This window comes from Priapulus caudatus, unplaced genomic scaffold, assembly GCF_000485595.1.
Source record: "Priapulus caudatus unplaced genomic scaffold, Priapulus_caudatus-5.0.1 Scaffold1329, whole genome shotgun sequence".
NCBI classification, from domain to species: domain Eukaryota; kingdom Metazoa; phylum Priapulida; class Priapulimorpha; order Priapulimorphida; family Priapulidae; genus Priapulus; species Priapulus caudatus.
The window spans coordinates 30924-50295 of record NW_014578390.1 but is presented as its reverse complement, the minus strand read 5'-3'; the positions used below and the strand labels follow the sequence as shown (position 1 = coordinate 50295).

Genomic DNA, 19372 nt, shown 5'->3' with positions numbered 1-19372 from the left:
CAGGGCCTCTAAATCCAACAATACGTATTTAGAGGCGGTTGGCTTCTTCAATTACGGGCCGGCCTGGAGAATAAAGAGGCATGCCTCCCGATATATAGAGACTGGCCGGGCCGTTCCGGCCCAGATGACACTGACGTTAAGTGTATCCAGCGCTGGAGTGGGATGAGAGATATGGCGCTTTATGTAGCCGATTGCGAAATGCAAATGTTACATATACGTCTGGGTGATATGATAAAAAGGTTTAATCATGAGTAAGTCTTTAAATCAATCAGATGCTAAAAAGCTCATCTCTATTAAGGTAATAGGTCTTGGTTTTAGTATCCGTATGTAATCATTTCAATATGTCTTGGCTTGAGCGGTAATTTTCTATTCGTGGTATAAACCGCGAGAAAAATCCATAAGAATTATCGTCTAATGGTTGATCTGACAGTAATCAGTTATGAGACAGGCCACGTCAATATAGGTTCATAGCTATCGCAATAACTTATATATATATATATATATATTAATATATATATATATATAATATAGAGAGAAGAGAGAGAGAGGAGAGAGAGAGAGAGAGAATACTTAACTTTCTTTTAATTCTAGTTTATCAAGGACGCTAACTATGCCGCCCAAGAGGACCGCCATCTTTTCTCGTTGGTATCAATTTTGTTGCAACCTAAAAGTGTTGGAGAGATTCGCCTGAGAACCAGCGACCCGCTAGACTATCCGCTCATAGATCCACGCTACTACGAGAATGAAGAAGACGTTAAAACCATGGTGGCAGGTAATATTGGGAGTGATTAATATTTGGGAATGATATATTTAGATAATCTGATATTATATATATTCGTGTAATTGTGCATTTGGCACAACACACACATGCACGCACGCACGCACGCACGCACGCACGCACGCACACCCACACACATATACGCCCACATCCAAAGACACGCACAAACGCATGCACACGCGTACGTGAACGTAGCAATAAATAATGTAATTTAACAGGGATCAAGCTCGTGATGAGGATATCAGCGACAAATGCATTCAAGTCTATCGGAGCAAAGATGAATCCAAATAACTGGAACGTGCCAGGGTGCACTCAGCACGGCAAAGGTAATAACCCATCACGGCGCAGAACAATACGATATAGTATTAAATTAAGCTTTCAGCTGGCGTATACTACAATTCAACACATTACACTCGCTGCTCAGGCTATTATTAGCTAAGCAAAGCTCACATAAAACAGTATAGTTAATAAGATAAAAAAAATAGACATATCCCTTCGAATGTAGGTCGCGTAAATACGAACAGTAGATTTTACCGGTTTACCAGGTGGCCTTCTCGTCTCACTTTTGCTCCAGGCCGTACAGTTTCAGCGTGTGCATGTAGGCATGCATTCATTAACCAAATGTACATGAGAAGCGTTCCCTTATTGTTAGAGCTTATAGTAAGGAAGAGCTTGTCGGCGGGTTGTACAATTAGACGTAAATCAGCATGTTTGACAAGGTGCTGCTTCCCCTCGTTGTGCTGGTTGCAGCAGTGTTGTACATGAGAAGCGGTCAGAACCTAACATACAGCGTAGAGGATCCCGATGATGTCTACGATTATATTATTGGTAAGTTCCACATATAGCGTTGTCTTATCTTACATCCGCAGAATATCGTGTTCTTTGGGGTCAAGGCTGAAATCATTGACGCCTCTGTAGAGTACTTACCAGGCCTGATATTCATGGTCAATAGGAAATTTAGAGCAATCACGAATACGCAATCTTCCACTAAAACGAAGCAATCAGTTAAGAAAAGGAATGGTTATAACTTAAGGGCATAGATATCGGCCGCTATGAGCAGTTAAATTAAATGTTCCGTCGGCAAACATATGGAAACATCGGTGGCCCAATGAATGGTCATTTAGACGTTTAACGCAGAAAAGCGTGGAAGCATGAAGTATAGTAGATTGTTCGATCGACAACGAATGATATGCCGGCCTAAGCATACATTAAACCTGCCTTAATTAACACGTTTTGTCGTATCATTCAGCTACGGCACATAGTTTACCTTGACCCTTCTGTTATTGGCTAATGGTACGCCGCAACGCACCCCGCATCAGCAGCCTTCCTCTTGGTCTAGTTTGGTTTCGATTATAGGAGGTGGAGGGACGGCAGGATGTGTGCTCGCTAACCGTCTATCTGAGGACCCTGATGTGAAAGTACTGCTAGTGGAGGCCGGTGGGGTGCCTGAGGGTAACAAGGGCATAGACCAACCAGCTTCGTTTGCGCTTCTGTTAAACACGGAGTTGGACTGGCGTTTTAGGACAGTGCCGCAAAAATTCTCATGCCAGGCCTGCGAGAACAAGGTAGCTTCGATGTTTATTAGCACAAACGTACCATACAATCATGTCGATTATAACCATTATAACTATTGTCATAATATATAATATAAGATTAATAATAAAACCAATCGTTACTGGCTAATATAATGCCGTGATGAAACCTGACATCTTAGTTATTTAATACGATCGCAATTAATCGCCATTATGTTACATATACACGTTATAAATTAAACGTTTTAACACAATCAGCAAAGTATGTGGCCAAGAGGAAAGATACTTGGAGGCACCAGCTGTATAAACGCTATGGTTTATATCCGCGGCTCTCCCGAAGTTTACAACAAGTGGGAAAAGATGGGAGCAGTGGGATGGAGTTATGAAAACGTACTTCCGTACTTTAAAAAGTCCGAGGACATACAGATACCTGAACTAAAGGACTCGGGTACGTTTATATACTCACCTGTATAACCTTAATTGTAATAATGAACATGGGCTTCTAGTAAATAACCGAATGAATGCTGGAGACTATAGGTGCTAGCACTATAATAAGGGGGTATTGACTTAAATTTTAGGAGAATTCCTTAGTAGATTAAATAGCCTATAGCCACCTATAGACACGTAAAATGTATCAAATAAATGTCTTACAGACATTAAAGCCTTTTCAATCGCCAGTAAATATATACTAAACCTTTTGCAGAGTACCATGGTGTTGGTGGACCTCTTACTATCACACAATCCACCTACACGGAACTTGGGGATTTGTTTCTAGATGCGGCGCGGGAATTAGGATATAGAGTTGGTGATGTGAATGGAGAAAATCCTTATGGTAATATACATTAGGTTTTCATATATTTTTTTCTATTTATTTCGGATGCAATATATCCTTTAATTAAAAGTTGAATGTATAATAGTTACATCTATCATCCTATTTACAAGTTGTCACTTTTATAGGAGTGATGAAGTCACAGGCAAACATCAGAGATGGCGCCCGCGCACATACTGCCAAGGTTTTCCTTAAACCTGCCATAAACAGACCAAATCTACACGTCATGACCCGTGCCCACGTGACCAAGGTAATGTTCAACATGACACGAAATACATTCGGTTACCTACCTCAAATAAACCTCTAAAAATTTAAACTGCATTTACATGTTTTCATGCGTTGCAAACTTCATTATTACTTCGTATAGCCAGATACGCCAGCTGCGGTTTTGCGTAGTTGCTCTGTTCATTAAACCTAATCGAAGAATTTATAATGTATCATTTTCAAGATGATTTTTAATATTGTAATAATTACTAGGTGATGTTCGAGGGAAAGAGGGCGGTAGGCTTGCAGTTTATACATGGTGCCGAGAAGAAACAAGCGAGAGCGTCTCGGGAAGTAATTCTCTCTGCTGGAACTATCGGCTCTCCCCACATCCTCCTCTTGTCTGGCGTTGGTCCAAAAGAGCAACTCAACCAGTTAAATGTAAGTTATACAAGCATAACATATTTGTGTAATGCCGATAAATTAATTTTTTTATAATGTTCAATATAAACCAGTTCGGTTCTAGCATATCAAACGACAAAAATATCAAGAATATACAAACGATGTTATCTTTTATTTGTATTTCATTTTAGTTGCATTGTTTGCAGATACCACAAGTCGCTGACCTACCAGTTGGAAAACATTTGCAAGACCATCTTTTCACACACTATCCAGAATTCTTCGTCGATAAAAACATTTCAGTTACAAAGTCAGACGTGCTGAATTTCAAGGCCAGCGCTAAATGGGATTTGTTGGGAAAAGGTAGAATACATCACGTTCATCTGTCATAAACAGTCATGCATGAACACATAGCCATCTGTTTACAGAAACAGCTATTCAACTCTATAACATAATAGAGATTACAACGGTGTATGAATTATTATGTGTAGTGGTTTGGTACAAGATTTAAGTGTCCATGGCATGTGCGGTATTTGTTTCCGAGTACCGCTGCGGTGGTAGGCAGAGGATCATTGCTCACAATCGTCATTAATAACAACATTACAACAAAGTAAAACGACAATCGTCTGCATGCGCCCATGTATATAAAGGTAAATGTGCCCTTCTCTCTCTCTCTCACACTCACTCTCTCTCTCTCTCTCTCTCTCTCTCTCTCTCTCTCTATGTCACTCACTATCTCTCTCTAGGTCTCTCTTTCTCTCTCTATGTCTCTCTCCCTTTCTCTCGATGTCTCTCTCTCTCTCTCTCTCTCTCTCTCGATGTCCTTCTCCTATTCTCTCTCTCTCTCTCTCTCTCTCTCTCTCTCTCTCTCTTTATCTCTCTTTATCTATCTCACTCTCCGTGTGTGCGTGTGACGGTATGTAGTTTTAATAACATACGTATTTTCTCTCACTACTCACGCTAGGTATCTATATGGTCTCGTCCAGACCGCAGCTACGTAGAAATATCATGCGGTAAACATTGTTGCAGGCCCTCTATCCACCAATAGCGTAGAGGCGGTTGGCTTCTTCAATACGGCCGGCCTGGAGAATAAAGGCATGCCTCCAGATATGCAGCTGGCCTTATCCAGCGCTGGAAGTGGATCGATGAATGCAAATGTTACATATAACGTGCTGGGATATGATAAAAAGGTTAATCAATGAAGTAGTCTTTTAAATCAATCAGATGCTAAAAAGTCATCTCTATAGGTAATGGTCTTAGTTTTAGTATCCTTGTAACATTTCAATATGTCTTGCTTACGGTAATTTTCTATTCGTGGGTATAAACCGCGAGAAATCCGTAGAATATCGTCTAATTTGATCTGACAGTAATCAGTTATGAGACAGCCACGTCATATAGGTTCATAGCTATGCAATAACGTATATATATATAATATATATATATATATATATAATTGGAGAGACAGAGAGAGAAAACATACTTAACTTTTAATTCTAGTTATCAAGGACGCTAACTATGCGCGCCCAAGAGGACCGCCATCTTTTCTCGTTGCTATCAATTTTTGTGCAACCTAAAAGTGTTGGAGAGATTCGCCTGAGAACCAGCGACCCGCTAGACTATCCGCTCATAGATCCACGCTACTACGAGAATAAAGAAGACGTTAAAACGATGGTGGCAGGTAATATTGGGACTGATTAATATTTGGGAATGATATATTTAGATAATCTGATATTATATATATTCGTGTAATTGTGCATTTGGCACAACACACACATGCACGCACGCACGCACCACACACACACATATACGCCCACTCCAAGACACGCACAAACGCATGCACACGCGTACGTGAACGTAGCAATAAATAATGTAATTTAACAGGGATCAAGCTCGCGATGAGGATATCAGCGACAAATGCATTCAAGTCTATCGGAGCAAAGATGAATCCAAATAACTGGAACGTGCCAGGGTGCACTCAGCACGGCAAAGGTAATAACCCATCACGGCGCAGAACAATACGATATAGTATCGCCGTTGATTTGTCTATGATAGATCTCCACATTCACACACTTACCAATAAACGGCAATTGTGGATTTTACTACATCATGAATCACGTGCCTAACATCGCCTGTAAATGAATGACGAGGCTTCCGATCAGTGTGTAAGTAATGTCGTAAATTAAATTAGATTGTAGTAACATTTCAGAAAGCAGTATGGTCAGTAAAATACATCATCTATCGTAATTATATTACACAGGTGACAAATATCTGGAGTGCGTTGCACGGAGTATATCCACAACAATTTACCATCCGACGGGAACCTGTAAGATGGGCGCCAGCACCGATCCGTCTGCCCGTCGTTGATCCGCAGCTGAGGTTAGTGGACATCCTTACATAAATCCAGAGAAGTCTGTGTCGCTGTTACTAGTGACATGCGACCAAGACTTACAATTTTATCAAGCGCGGATTCGAGTCATACTCGACGAAATGTATTACGACGAGATGTCTTCTTATTCATCAAACCAACTGCTATATTTTCTGCGACGTGTCCAGTATTTTGAGCCAAAATATTGTTTGTTTGAGCTATGTATATGAGCAGCGGTGAGCGAAAACAAATGGGGTTCTATTCACTTTGGTATAACACGGGCTGGTAAACGGTTTCACTTGCACCGGTTCGTGTGTTTCAGGGTGCGTGGAGTAGAAGGACTGAGGGTCGTGGATGCCTCCATCATGCCGGAAATCACGGCGGGAAACCCGCATGCGCCTGTCATCATGATCGCTGAGAAGGCCGCCGACATGATACGCGCTGTAAAGAAGTGATGTTAAAAAAACTGACTAAGATATTTGAGAAAGAATACTGCGATATGATAACGGTTATGTAAAGTTATGCGCAGACTGATAGGCCTACATGTGATGCTACCCTGTTAGTTATATTATTAGATGTGCGCATATAAATAAATAAATAAATAAATATATATATATATATATATATATATACATATATGTGGTTCTATAATTGTAATTGTATTTCTTTTCATCACCTACCAATTCTTTTGGATTCCTCCAGGATAGAAAATAAGATGTCATCTGAAGTACTTATTATTAACCGTGTGCTTGGAACATATCAGATTGAATGTGTGCAATATTTCGACAAGTTTGCGTACATACCAACGCAAGATATAGATAAGATGGGCAGCGTAGAAAGGGCAGGAACGCCTACGTACGAACCTGTTAGGAATTCTAATGCGACAGGCGTTTATAACATCATAATACTAACAGATCCATTGGGGGACCAGTGTCATGCCCCCCGTGACGAAATCAATACCAGCAAAGAAATGAAAACAGGTAAAGCGCGCATTTATTAGCATTCTTAACCATCTGTTTCACTTAGTTTTCCTCAAATGTAGTGCTTATTAGAAGGTGGGGAAACATCCGTTTGAAGTACTGAAATGCGTTATAATTGCTAGCAAGGGATCCGCTAGGGAGGAGCTAGACCACCTGACATTATTTATTAAAGCTTTGTTGCTACAATAACTACATTCAGAGGTGTTCATATAGTGATTTTCCTGCTGGTTTGAATACAAAATCATGAGTCGTTTTATTTAAAGATTTATTTTACGCCGAATCTCTTAACTCTGTATGTACGTAAATGGTCGGGGTAATTTATCATTAGATGTTCACGCTTTGCTGGGGATTCACGTATTTACTAGCTTTAAATTCTCGTCTGTTCCATATCTTAATTATTTCATTTTTTAGTCCATCGTTTATTAATAAATATTATTTTCTGACTACACGAACGCATAATATATGTCCCTTAGGCGGTCTGTGCAGGGTTGACTCACATACCTGTATTCCAGTTTTTAAACAAATCACTATAACGTGCGCGTGTGTTTCTGCTGGTCCGCGCACACAAGCAACCGCATAGGCTCTATACTATTTCTAATGGCGCTGGCCTTGATAGCGGCGCTCGTACGCACTCAAGTGCATCGGCGGCGAGGGTAAATAATCTAGGTTATATACTTACTACTCACACGCCGCCTGCGTACGTTTGATCCCCGATATATAGTCATGTAATTGCGATCACTAAGCAAATAGTCGTTGTGCTTAATTAACGATGATATAATTATTATCAGTCAGCATTGCAGTGTTATCAATCGGCAGCACGGAATCTCTCGGACGATCACGTAGCGGAAACGGCACCTGGAATAAACATGGAGCTGACCTGGACCGGACCGGTTTATATATAGCTGGTATAGAATTCCTTCTGATACGGCGCACACTTAGTGTATCCTATGATCCTGAAGGACTGCTGAATCTTAGGAAAGGACTTGGGTTGGTGAGAAGCTTATTGCAATGACGAACAAAGTGGTTCTACCTCTGGTCGTGCTGATTGCAGCAGTGCTGTACATAAGAATTGGGCAAAGGCAAAAATACAGCGTAGAGGATCCGGACGATGTCTACGATTACATTATTGGTAAGCTCGGGATATATGGCAACTAGTTCGAAAGCGGTCGTGCACTTGGGGCGATATATATATATATATATATATATATATATATATACATATATATGATGTTGACACCTTCGCAAGTTATCTGTGACTCATTCAGCCAGTATACTGCACGTCTATGTAGGCCGGCGCGGTTAATTCCTAAGCCCTGGATCGCAGCCATAGAAATAATACTAATTAGACCTGTGTCTCTATATATTTCTATCCTGTATATTCTATACTATCATCAAATACCGCTGAAGGTCAAGCGCTGCAAAACTGGTTCAAACCGCGATTTTAAAGCAGGGACGTTCACATTGGAAATAACACCGCATGGCACGTTGCGCCGACTACGGGATAGACGGGTGCCTACTCGTTCTCGTGTGGGAACAAAACGAGAGAGAAATTTACCAACTTTGTCTGTGGGCTCTGATTCAATCAAAGTGAATAAAGGTTTGGTCAACTTAGGGTTGGTGGCCTAGCAGTTTTGCAACGGTGCGAGCCTTGTCATGTTTACTTTCTGCTGTCCTTATATACTGGAACGCTCCCATTAACTGTCATCTGAAATAGCCGTTAAAGCCTACGCGAACCCAATAAAAAAGTGCATTAAACCCAGTAATATGCAGTTGTGATTGTTTTCAACTGAACACATTGATGATTTCTTTATTAAATACTCTAACCCCATGTTAAATCCATATAGATGAGTTAATTTGCATAGGCTTTAACGACGACATCGGCAGTCAAACTAAGTTCTCGGATAACGAAAGGACTGTCACGTAAACGTGATGACTGTCCTTGAGGCAATTAATTCTTTTTCCTTTGCGTTATATCTCTGTAGGAGGGGGAGGGACGGCAGGATGTGTGCTAGCTAACCGTCTATCTGAGGACCCTGATGTGAAAGTGCTGCTGGTGGAGGCGGGAGGGGAACCCGATGGTAACACGCAAATAGATATGCCGGCACTAAACATATATCTGAGACACTCGAAGGTGGACTGGGATTATAAGACAGTGCCACAGAAATTTTCATGCAATGCCTGTGAGAACAAGGTAAAATATATAATAATATTAATAATAACATTAAATAATAATAAAAATAATTATTATTATTATTATTATTATTATCGTTTAATATATTTAGGGTGGTTGCTTACTCGCTAGCAGTTAATACTCAATGGGCGGATTTAACAAAATTCAAAGATAGTATGCAATTTGTGTACCATTACTTGTGCATGCGGTCGTATCTTTTACGCTTTACCACCAATAGATGCTTACTAAAAAAACATACTTACAGAAAAGCTTGGTGCCAAGAGGAAAGGTTCTTGGAGGCAGCAGCTGTATAAATTTTATGGTGCACACCCGTGGCCCCCCTGAAAGTTACAATACATGGGCGAAGATGGGAGCAACGGGATGGAGTTACAACGACGTACTTCCATACTTTATGAAGTCCGAGGATATGCAGATTCCTGAACTGATGAATTCCAGTAGGTTACGTGTATTAGCTAGTCTAGCTCACGAACGCCAAATTAAGGCAGCAGTAAAAGCTAAATCTCGTCATTATAACGCTTAGCATGCATGCTTCACGTAATACTACGCAATACTTCTCACGTAATCCCCATTACTAATTATACGTAGTAGTCGAACGAACACTTTATTTGGCCTCTTGTGGAATTACGGGGCGTTTGAGTTTGCCTGATTTCTTACATAGAGTACCACAGCGTCGGAGGACCTCTTACTATCACAGAATCCGCATCAGGCGTACTTTCAGAACTGTTTCTACAGGCTGGACGAGAATTAGGCTACAAGGTGGGCGACCTCAACGGGGAAAATCCGCACGGTAAGCCCCACATGGAAGCGCCGTGGCTACTCAAGGCTTCTGTTTGACATGCGAGTGCGGAAAATCTTTCGAGTCTTCGGGATAATGAAATTTTTGCCTCTTTTTAGGTTTCATGAGGGCGCAGGCAAACATCAAAGATGGCGTTCGCGTCGACGCCGCCAAGGCGTTTCTGAAGCCAGCTTTGCACAGATCTAATTTACACGTCATTACGCACGCCCACGTAACAAAGGTGTGAATATAAACTAGACAGGACGAACGTAACATGTTGCTTTGCTTATATAATTGTGCTCTTTAAATTCGGAGATTACGCTTGTATCATTAGTGATTTACACTCAATGATTTAAGCATTTTCCAGGTGATGTTCGAGGGCAAGAGGGCGGTAGGCTTGCAGTTTATACATGGTGCCGAGAAGAAACAAGCGAGAGCGTCTCGGGAAGTGATCCTCTCTGCTGGAACTATCGGCTCTCCTCACATCCTCCTCTTGTCTGGCGTTGGTCCAAAAGAGCAACTTGACCAGTTCAATGTAAGTGAAGGCGTAAAAGTAGCACCGTTGCGGACTTCACCCGCTATCGCGACTCTAGCTCTAATGTAACCCCGAGTTTTAATAATTAGACAAGGACATGGGCTAATTAACGACACTGCATTGAGTGAAGGCCCTAACATTAGCCCGCACCCCTCGGGCTTAATTGACATCCGTGTGGTGGATTGCACGTACGTAGTATAGCTTCTAACGTTTATGGAATATGTGAAATGAATAGATATTACTATCTATGACATTCTCAGATACCAGCCGTTGCGGATCTACCGGTAGGCAAACACCTACAAGACCACGTTGGCGTTCTCTTCGAATTTTTCATGGAGAAGAACGTATCCGTCATAAAAGAGGACATGCTAAGCCTTCAGAGCAGACTGGCGTGGATTCTTTTTGGCAAAGGTTAGGCGACGTCGGCGTTGTGACATTAGAAATAACGAGAAATTATTGCAGTGCAACGAACATTCAACGAGAGTCCTTGTGTGGAAGTTAAAAGTTTAAACATTAGACTTATGCTTATGATGGGCAAGTCGGATCTCTAACCTCACCAGGCGAACCACCCACACCGTCATCCATCCGTCAGCTGTAAGTATTAGGATTAAGATGACTGAGCCTTAGCCGATATTCCGGGCCGATGCAGTACCGGCGTTAATGTGTTTACGCGCAGGTCCACACGCTTCCAACGGCGTTGAGGGTATGGCATACGTCAACGCACGGGGCGGGAAAAACGAGCGCACCTTGCCAGATACGCAACTGCTTTTAACATCATTCGGAGGCGGGTCAGACAGTGAAGACACCGCTTACAGCCTGCTTGGTCTGGAACGAAAAGTACGTGCCGTTTATTGCGAAAGGAGTGTTCGTCTGGGGGAAACAATAGTTCGGCTGGGGGAAACAATAGTTCGGCTGGGGGAAACTTTCGAACCTTTGTCCTTTCGTTGCCAGAAGAACATGTATAATGTTATCGTTCTTCATTTCCTAGTTCATCACAGCATTTGTGGTTAAGCTCCCACCATTTGTAAAAGGCGATAGTTTTTGTTAAATACATTCCCCTCTAATGACAGGGTGAGAGAATATTAGCGATTCGATTTCTTCCAAAACTGATCTTAAAACTGTTTACTTTGAGCCAGTTTATAAAAGACAGCAACTTTGCTGCTCAAGAAAATCGCCATCTCTTCGGTTTGTTACCAATATTGTCGAACCCTAAAAGTGTCGGAGAGATCCGCTTGCGAACGAGAGACCCTCTGGATTATCCACTCATAGATCCACGCTACTTCGAGGACGAACAGGACGTTAAAACCATGGTAGCAGGTAACCAAGAGACACAATATTTATCACTGCTAAACTAATTAAGAACGTTGCCTATGTCGCACGATGTTTTATCATATCTCTTAAAGGTACGCAGTTACAACAAAACACGTAGAAATATAGATTTTTTTAAATAAATTAAACAGAGAATGAAACGTGTCATATATTGTTATGATAAAGCGATAACTTATAAATTATTCCTTATATATAGGTATCAAGTTAGCTATTAGAGTTGGCGAATCTAAACCTTTTAAATCAGTGGGAGCTAGCATAAACCCCGAGTTCTGGAAAGTGCCCGGATGTACCCAGCATGGAAAAGGTAGCATATTAAATTACAGCGTTATACGTAAACTTCAGTACGTCGTACTCCTCAGTATGTTCCCCTCCATAAAATTTATGTAATTCCAAGTGTAGATGCTACCCGTTACGATATGCATGCATATTACTGCCTATATGTCCTGTTGCGGATTAGAACGGGGCTTTAATATTAATCTACGTTTATTATTGCAAATTCGTAGGAGACAAATATCTAGAGTGTGTTGTACGCACCATGTGTGCCATCGTTTACCATTCAACGGGAACCTGTAAGATGGGCGCCAGCAAAGATCCGTCTGCCGTCGTTGATCCCCAGCTGAGGTTAGTGGGGAAACATTTAAAGATAGCAAGCACAATCAATCGGTATACACACGCACGCACGCACTCACGCACGCACGCACGCACGCACGCACTCACGCACTCACGCACGCACGCACGCACGCACACACACATATATATATATATATTCTTTCGCGTCTTACACTACTATTAACGAGCGTTGAACAAATGCAAAAAGATGTACACATAATTTAACTCGACTTTGTGAAAAATTGTCATACCGGGAGGCTAGGGCACTTTGGCATAGTAAAGTGGGACATCGGGAATTGGATAGACATTTTTCTCATTACGCTATATTAAAATCTCCGCTATTTTTAACATGTAATTTCAACAAACCATAACGCTGTTTAGCATATAGTAGGCACGCTCCCAGGGATCTGACGCTATAAGCTAAGCTACGTTATAAGTCCTGTGTGAGTATAGAGCCGCATCCTATTGTAACTGCAGGCCCGGTTAGTCCATTACAAAAATCTGCCTCGTATAAAATAGCGTATTGTACTTCATAATAAAAAATGTTTCGAGAACGTCCATTGAATTGCAACCGTAATTCTCTATTTAAAAAAAATCCCCAACCTCCCTCCACATCGCATTTATTTGACGTCTCCTATTCAGAGTTCCTGGATCAGCTCCTGATAGTGACTCTGTGATTCGTGTCAGTGCATGACGTGCCACCCCCGTGTGTTTCAGGGTGCGTGGAGTAGAAGGACTGAGGGTCGTGGATGCCTCCATCATGCCGGAAATCGTGGCAGGAAACACGCATGCGCCCGTCATCATGATCGCTGAGAAGGCCGCCGACATGATACGTGGCGCACAGAACTGATGCGAAAAAACGACCGAAAGTTTTGAAAGACTGAGAATGCGGGGTGGTTAACATTCGGGAAATAGGGGGTGGACGCTCCAGTAAAGAGGCCATTAATACACAGTGAAATAATCAAGATCTAAAAATGAATGCATTTGCTAATCCGGAGAATGTTGTTATATAAGCCAATTGGGTTCTAATGCGATGTAAGGAGTCAATTTACTAAAATATAAAAAAAGACAGTGTACTGTCAATTACATTTACTTCATTTATTTAGAAACAGTATTCTAAACTAACTCTAAACACTATTTATATTCACAACACCGTTTACTGTGCCTCTTCTAGTGCCGCTAGATAGAGAGTGCCGTTGTATAGCGTGCTGGATAATCGAAAATTTACTGTAGTCAAACGCAATATGCGACTCCATGATTACTCCAACGTTTGCTCTCTTCAAATAAACTGGCAATGATGCCTCACGTCTTTCATTATTACAATGTCATGATTACAGAACAACAAACGAAACTGAGATTCCCCCCCGCCCAAAAACAAAATCGCATGGGAAGTCACTCACAAATTCACAAGTGATAACGATTAACGAGGGGAAGACGTAACAGAACGCCAGGTGAATATTCCTTAAACACGGCAGCACGACGATCAAGACGAGACGCAGGAAGGATTGCTTTAAGACGAAATGCAATCCTTCATGCCTTTCGTCGTAAAGCACAATGAGGCAAATCCACATATAACTGGTAACACATACAACACGGGGTTACTCGGCATATACAAGGTTTACACACATCGTTGTAAAGCGGAGTGCGGTATACAAACATGATTGTCAAAACGACACACAACTTCACTGCGCACAGACAACGATAGCGCTACTGGGATGCCTGCTTGCTATACTCTCACCCTACAACACGCTCGCGGGCTTCCATCCGATGAATTAACATAACTCAAGCCTGTTTGCAATTCGGCGAATGTAAACACATTGGAAAAAAGGGAATTACAAAAATATTTTTCCCCAAGTAACTTTCGTCAGGAAGATAATTAGATTAGCGCATCACCAGCGCAGCTGCCGGCTACGCTATACGTGCCACGAATAATCTAAAAGCGCGGCTTCTCTCTATCAGTTGCCTGGCTGCCCGCCTGGGAAACGGCGTTTAACAACGAACGCACGTGCGAGCGACGTCCACACTGATGAGGCTAGCGAAGCTTCGGCTTGGAAAATATTGCTTTTGTTACGCTCCGCGTAAATGCAATTATAGACTTAACTCGAGCTTTTTAGTCGTACCCAGGACAGAGTGACCCGCCACAAGGGACCCAGCATCGTGGTACATGCGTAACGGGGCTATACACGCTTTTACGTCGGCTGCGCTGACGTACCCATAATCAAGTAATCTAAGAACGCGGCATACGTACAAAACGCAATCGCAGTGTGCAGCAGCAACTGCAACAAGCAGTACGTATCTTACGTATCTATCATTAGATACCAGTCCTTCGTATCATCACGTTTGTGCGAATATATAGCATCGTGCGCATGGCAACTACACATGCTCTGTACACTAGCAACATTTAAATGATAGGTTTCGACAAGTATAAACTATTACCAAAAAATAATAATAATTAAAAAAATGCGATATTAACAATAATTATAATTACTTTCTTTATAAACAGTCTCGCTATTTTTTTATCGGCCAACACTTGTGGCGTGAGACATTCCTCACTTATATACACAACGTAAATAAATAAAGGAGAAAAATAATCCACAATGAACGTTAAATAAAAAAAAACTTCGTGCGTTTTTGGAACGATTACAACATGGGTGCCTGCCTTGCATTTCGCTATAAAATAGATTCCATATCAATTCGACATGATTTGTTAAAACTATGAGTCTGTTGTCACCACAGCACAGTGGTCGTCATCGGTCTGCCAAATAAAACGCCCTAACAGACAGCAACAAACTGGCATCTCACACCCACGTTACACTGACACCGGCACAACTATGCATCTAAATCTTAAGCCCGTCTATAACGACTCGTAAGTGTAACTATAGGACGCAGCGCAACTGCTGATGCCATTACTGTGTTCCCGATGCTACAGACAGGTGGAAGCTGGAAGGGCCAGTGTGTGACAGGCTAGTCACGATTCTGGCAAGCCAGCCCCCCACGGCTACATCGTAAGCTTATGGCTAATAATTACAGACGAATAAATGCTGACACATGTCACACCCAGCAGCATTTCATGCTGCTCGGGAAACATATCGTGTTAGTATTCGGTGTATGCGAACTTTTACATGCTATACAGCTCTCCTTCGCCATACGCGGCGCCTTTATTAGACGCCACTTTTGTTCACACACTATATACACTGCTGTCGTCCTCGGAAGATGGCGCCACTTGTACCACTTGGAGGAGTAGTGGGTGGCTTCTCACACATCTTTTCTCGTTCTGGCTTTCTCGCTCTTTTAATACACCGCCCACCAATACATTGGTGATACCACAACCTTCCTCGGAGGTTTGACTTTCCGAGAACAATGGCGACAATATCTTATAATGTCTGCTGCCGCCAGCATTCCATCAGTTCTGCTTGTAATAAACTGGCTGTGAATCGGTAGACTAGTAAATACTCCAGGATAAGTGTTCGTCACGGCGATAGACAAGGAACGACAACGAGGTTTATCGATTCAGTGCCGTCACTGCCCACGCGTTCTAGCAATCCTCATCCGCACACACCGTCACCACCCACGTGTGCTGTCCACCGCCCATGCGTGCCGGCACACATGGCCACTTCTCTGTGAATTGAGGGTGCCTCTCAAGATGTCCACATCCGTCATGCCAAACCTGTGCACATACCTTGGACACGTGCCACCTCGTTTTCCCGATGTTTCTACGTCATTACTGCTGCAGTCTTCACCATACCAGCAGCATTTTGTCAGGAACTGCAGATAAGGTGGTGTTCACACTAATATATATGTTGCCCCCCATGGTGCGTGCAGCACAGAACGCTACATTTGCGCAAGGTTGTTGTTGGCGTGGCTAGTGTGTGGCCATACTGTGGGTGCCACGCAGCTCTACAGAGTAGTGGGGGTAGTAAACATGCACGCTTCCTCACTGTGACAACCAGGGCTTGTCCACAAGACTACCTTAGTCTTTACCAACCAGGGTGCAGGAGCATTCCCTTACCACTCAACCGCACAGCTTCACCAGGACCCAGTAGTGTCTGTTCATTGGGGCAAAGTACCATTCCAGCACCGTGTCTGCTTACTGACCGCCCCCGTCAGGTGGCGCAACGTACACACGGCCGCATCGCAGCAACTTATCGACAGCATCCGCCAGGGGACGCCATGCGCACCACGCCGCTATATCTGCATGTGGTTGTAGCGTGAGTAGTGCGACGCGTAGTGCGAGTTCGTGTTCGAGTGGTAGCTGCGCGGCCGGCCCGGCGGGCTTGCCGAGCCGCGGAACGTGCTGCCCGTAAACTGCACCGGCTCGAGCGCGTCCGACAGCAGGTCGAGGTCGGAGGTCACGACGCCGTTCGCGACCGACGTCGGCGGCGGCTTCATCAGCGACTTGTTCTCGGGCGTCGTGACGGCGGCCGCCTTCGCACGGTGGCGCCGCCGCACAAGCTTCGCGGCGCAGACGAGCGCGAGGGCGCCGACACCGACGCACAGGCTGAAGCCAAAGTAGATGCCGATCGTCTCCCTGTGCTCTGCAACGGGAAACATGGGGAAGGTGGCAGCAGGTTACATGTCGCTGACGGATCGCATGTCATTGTTGTCGCTGTCCGGTTATACGTGACTATTGTTGTTGACCGATCACATGTGATTATTATTGTTGACCGATTGCATGTTAATATTGTTGTTAACCGATTATATGTGACCATCGTCGTTGACCGATTGCATGTGACCATTGTCGTCGACTCATTTCATGTTAATATTGTCGTTGACCAATTGCATGTTAATATGGTTGTTGACCGAATGCATGTTAATATTGTTGTTAACCAATTATATGTGACCATCGTCGTTTACCGATTGCATGTGACCATTGTCGTTGACTGATCGCATGTCATCACTACTATTATTGACAGACATCATATGTCACCATTATAATTGATAGATGTTATGTTACTATTGTCAGTCACAGGCTGCATGTAATCAATTTCAGTAACAGGTTGCATGTCACCGTTATTAATGACAGGTCGTGTATGAATGGTCTCAATGCCACCAGAGGTCGTGCTAACAAGATACAGCCGATAGTCTCAATGCTACCGGTGGGAGGGTCTCACACACGCCGCGCTTTAGTTACCTTTCAGGTACTGAATTGAGAGAACGACGTCCGCTAGGATGGTTGCTCCCAGATGGCTGCTGCCCTGCTGGAATGTGTGCTCATCACCGTTCTGCTTCGCTTCCGTGTTGACAGCGAAGCCATAATCGTACTCGCCCAGGTACACCCCACCTGCAACACGCCGCCGCGCGGACACACAAACACGTGACGTAGATGTGCCGAGAGACGTGGAAACAGTGGAGCAATGTAACATCGATGCAATGGGTTGTGTGATATATTTTTATTTATTTTTTATTGGATTTAAAAAAATAATAATTTTATTGATATTTTTTTTTACTGCTGCTGGTAGATGCTATTGAATTATGCACTTTACTTCTGGTAACGCACAGATTTACAGTCTCAACCCATCGAATAACTTATCGATCATTGTATATATTGATCCATCGTTCTCTTATCTATATCATTGTTGTTTTCGCTATCACACGGTACTAACAACTATTGCATAGATATATGGGTTAGCTCATTTTGATATATCTATTGCAATGTTCATATATCTATCGCACTATACACATGTATTGCACGTTAGAGGTGTGTTACTGGCGTGTCGTATGCTCACCACTGTTGTCCGGCCTTCTGCCCGCCGTCCGGTTAATCTGGACGCCTGCATTTTTGTTTTTGTTGTTGTTGTTGTTGACCATCGAGGGGTCGGGTATGTAGCTGGGCTGGCCACCTAGAATACCCCGGCTACTGTCCTCCTGCGTGTACAGGCGCTTCAGTATCCGCGCTGGAACTGAAAGTAAAATTATCATTTCATTTAATGTTAATCAAATTTATGACATTTGCCTTTTAAAGCACCATTAGTTACAAAGAAGAAAAATTTAATAATATTTATGGTGCAGTCAGCAAGCTTGGGTACGGTGCGGAATTTTTACGCGTGCAATATAACACGCGATAGCGCGCAATATAACACGCTATAGCGCGCAATATAACACGCGATATCTGGGCACATTTTTTGAAATTTTCTCCACCAGGTGGCATTAAATGTAGCTCATATAGATCCTTGCTTCCTATTATTATGATCAATATAGACATTACGGAAGAGGTTACCGAGTTACACAAAACACAAGGATGTATACGATAACGATGTATATAACAAAGATAACGATAATGATAAGCGTCACATCACACGTGACAGTAATCACACCGTATATCAGTGAATGATAACGATGACAAAGTACACAGACGTAAGTATAAAATGACACCACCTCATAGATCTCTGTGTTGGCTTACCACAAGTGTAGACAACGACGAGGTACTTTGCGACTCTTGCCGGACAGGGGTCGTTGAATCTGGACGTGCTAGCTAGCACCAGGCAGTGCTTCTTACCGTGACACACCTTCATCACCGTCTCCAGTGAGAAACTGTCAACGCAATCTATGCAAGAACGAAGAATTTCCCTCGCTATATTATAAAATGTCCGTGTAATGTAAAATGTAATAAATACTTATTGTAAGCCTGACGAAAAGACGCGCTTCCCGATTTGAATTTTAATCACAGTGAGTTGCAGTTATTTATAACAGCTAATGTTTAAATGGTTGCATTAATGCTGCTGATTGTTACATTATTTATTTTAATTTAAGTCTCTCTTGCTCTCTCTTTCTCTCTCCCTCTCTCTATCCTGATCTATCTATCTATCTATCTATCTATCTATCTATCTATCTATCTATCTATCTATC

At 42.7% G+C, this 19372-nt stretch overlaps 3 protein-coding genes and 2 long non-coding RNA genes across 5 annotated transcripts; 4 read left to right on the top strand and 1 right to left on the bottom strand.

The window, feature by feature from the left end:
• Positions 1-199: 199 nt before the first annotated feature.
• LOC106816263 lies at positions 200-1100 on the top strand. Its single transcript, XR_001394864.1, has 3 exons — positions 200-239; positions 592-772; positions 997-1100. It is a non-coding gene; the product is annotated as an uncharacterized LOC106816263 (long non-coding RNA).
• Positions 1101-1349: 249 nt separating this feature from the next.
• On the top strand, positions 1350-5314 carry LOC106816259 (glucose dehydrogenase [FAD, quinone]-like; the record flags this gene model as incomplete). Its single annotated transcript, XM_014820839.1, has 9 exons — positions 1350-1606; positions 2135-2343; positions 2569-2758; positions 3014-3142; positions 3268-3389; positions 3617-3784; positions 3952-4105; positions 4772-4932; positions 5240-5314. Coding segments are annotated over exons 1-9 (1329 nt in total), but the record flags the coding sequence as incomplete, so codon positions are not given.
• Positions 5315-5316: 2 nt separating this feature from the next.
• Positions 5317-6745, top strand: LOC106816262. The gene is made up of 4 exons (XR_001394863.1): positions 5317-5420; positions 5624-5731; positions 6000-6118; positions 6430-6745. It is a non-coding gene; the product is annotated as an uncharacterized LOC106816262 (long non-coding RNA).
• An 883-nt stretch (positions 6746-7628) lies between these two features.
• Positions 7629-13843, top strand: LOC106816261 (glucose dehydrogenase [FAD, quinone]-like). Its single transcript, XM_014820843.1, has 12 exons — positions 7629-8216; positions 9070-9278; positions 9523-9712; positions 9937-10065; positions 10173-10294; positions 10421-10588; positions 10849-10999; positions 11265-11425; positions 11725-11905; positions 12114-12221; positions 12421-12538; positions 13244-13843. The coding sequence occupies exons 1-12, from the start codon at positions 8096-8098 to the stop codon at positions 13374-13376; spliced, it is 1791 nt and encodes a 596-aa protein (XP_014676329.1). The 5' UTR covers positions 7629-8095; the 3' UTR covers positions 13377-13843.
• Positions 13844-16711: 2868 nt separating this feature from the next.
• LOC106816258 lies at positions 16712-19065 on the bottom strand. Its single transcript, XM_014820838.1, has 4 exons — positions 18927-19065; positions 18253-18426; positions 17658-17807; positions 16712-17061 (listed from the first exon to the last, which is right to left on the bottom strand). Exons 1-4 carry the CDS (start codon positions 19036-19038, stop codon positions 16712-16714), a joined length of 786 nt encoding a protein of 261 aa, XP_014676324.1. The 5' UTR covers positions 19039-19065.
• Between the last annotated feature and the right edge of the window lie 307 nt (positions 19066-19372).

Coding starts and splice junctions, on each gene's coding strand:
- LOC106816261 (XM_014820843.1), top strand. CDS start 8,096: ATGACGAACAAAGTGGTTCTACCTCTGGTCGTGCTGATTGCAGCAGTG. Junction 9,713..9,936: donor TCCTGAACTGATGAATTCCA/GTAGGTTACGTG, acceptor TTTCTTACATAG/AGTACCACAGCGTCGGAGGA. Junction 10,589..10,848: donor AGCAACTTGACCAGTTCAAT/GTAAGTGAAGGC, acceptor TGACATTCTCAG/ATACCAGCCGTTGCGGATCT.
- LOC106816258 (XM_014820838.1), bottom strand. CDS start 19,038: ATGAAGGTGTGTCACGGTAAGAAGCACTGCCTGGTGCTAGCTAGCACG. Junction 17,808..18,252: donor CAGAAGGCCGGACAACAGTG/GTGAGCATACGA, acceptor GGCGTGTTGCAG/GTGGGGTGTACCTGGGCGAG. Junction 17,062..17,657: donor CTCAATTCAGTACCTGAAAG/GTAACTAAAGCG, acceptor TTCCCGTTGCAG/AGCACAGGGAGACGATCGGC.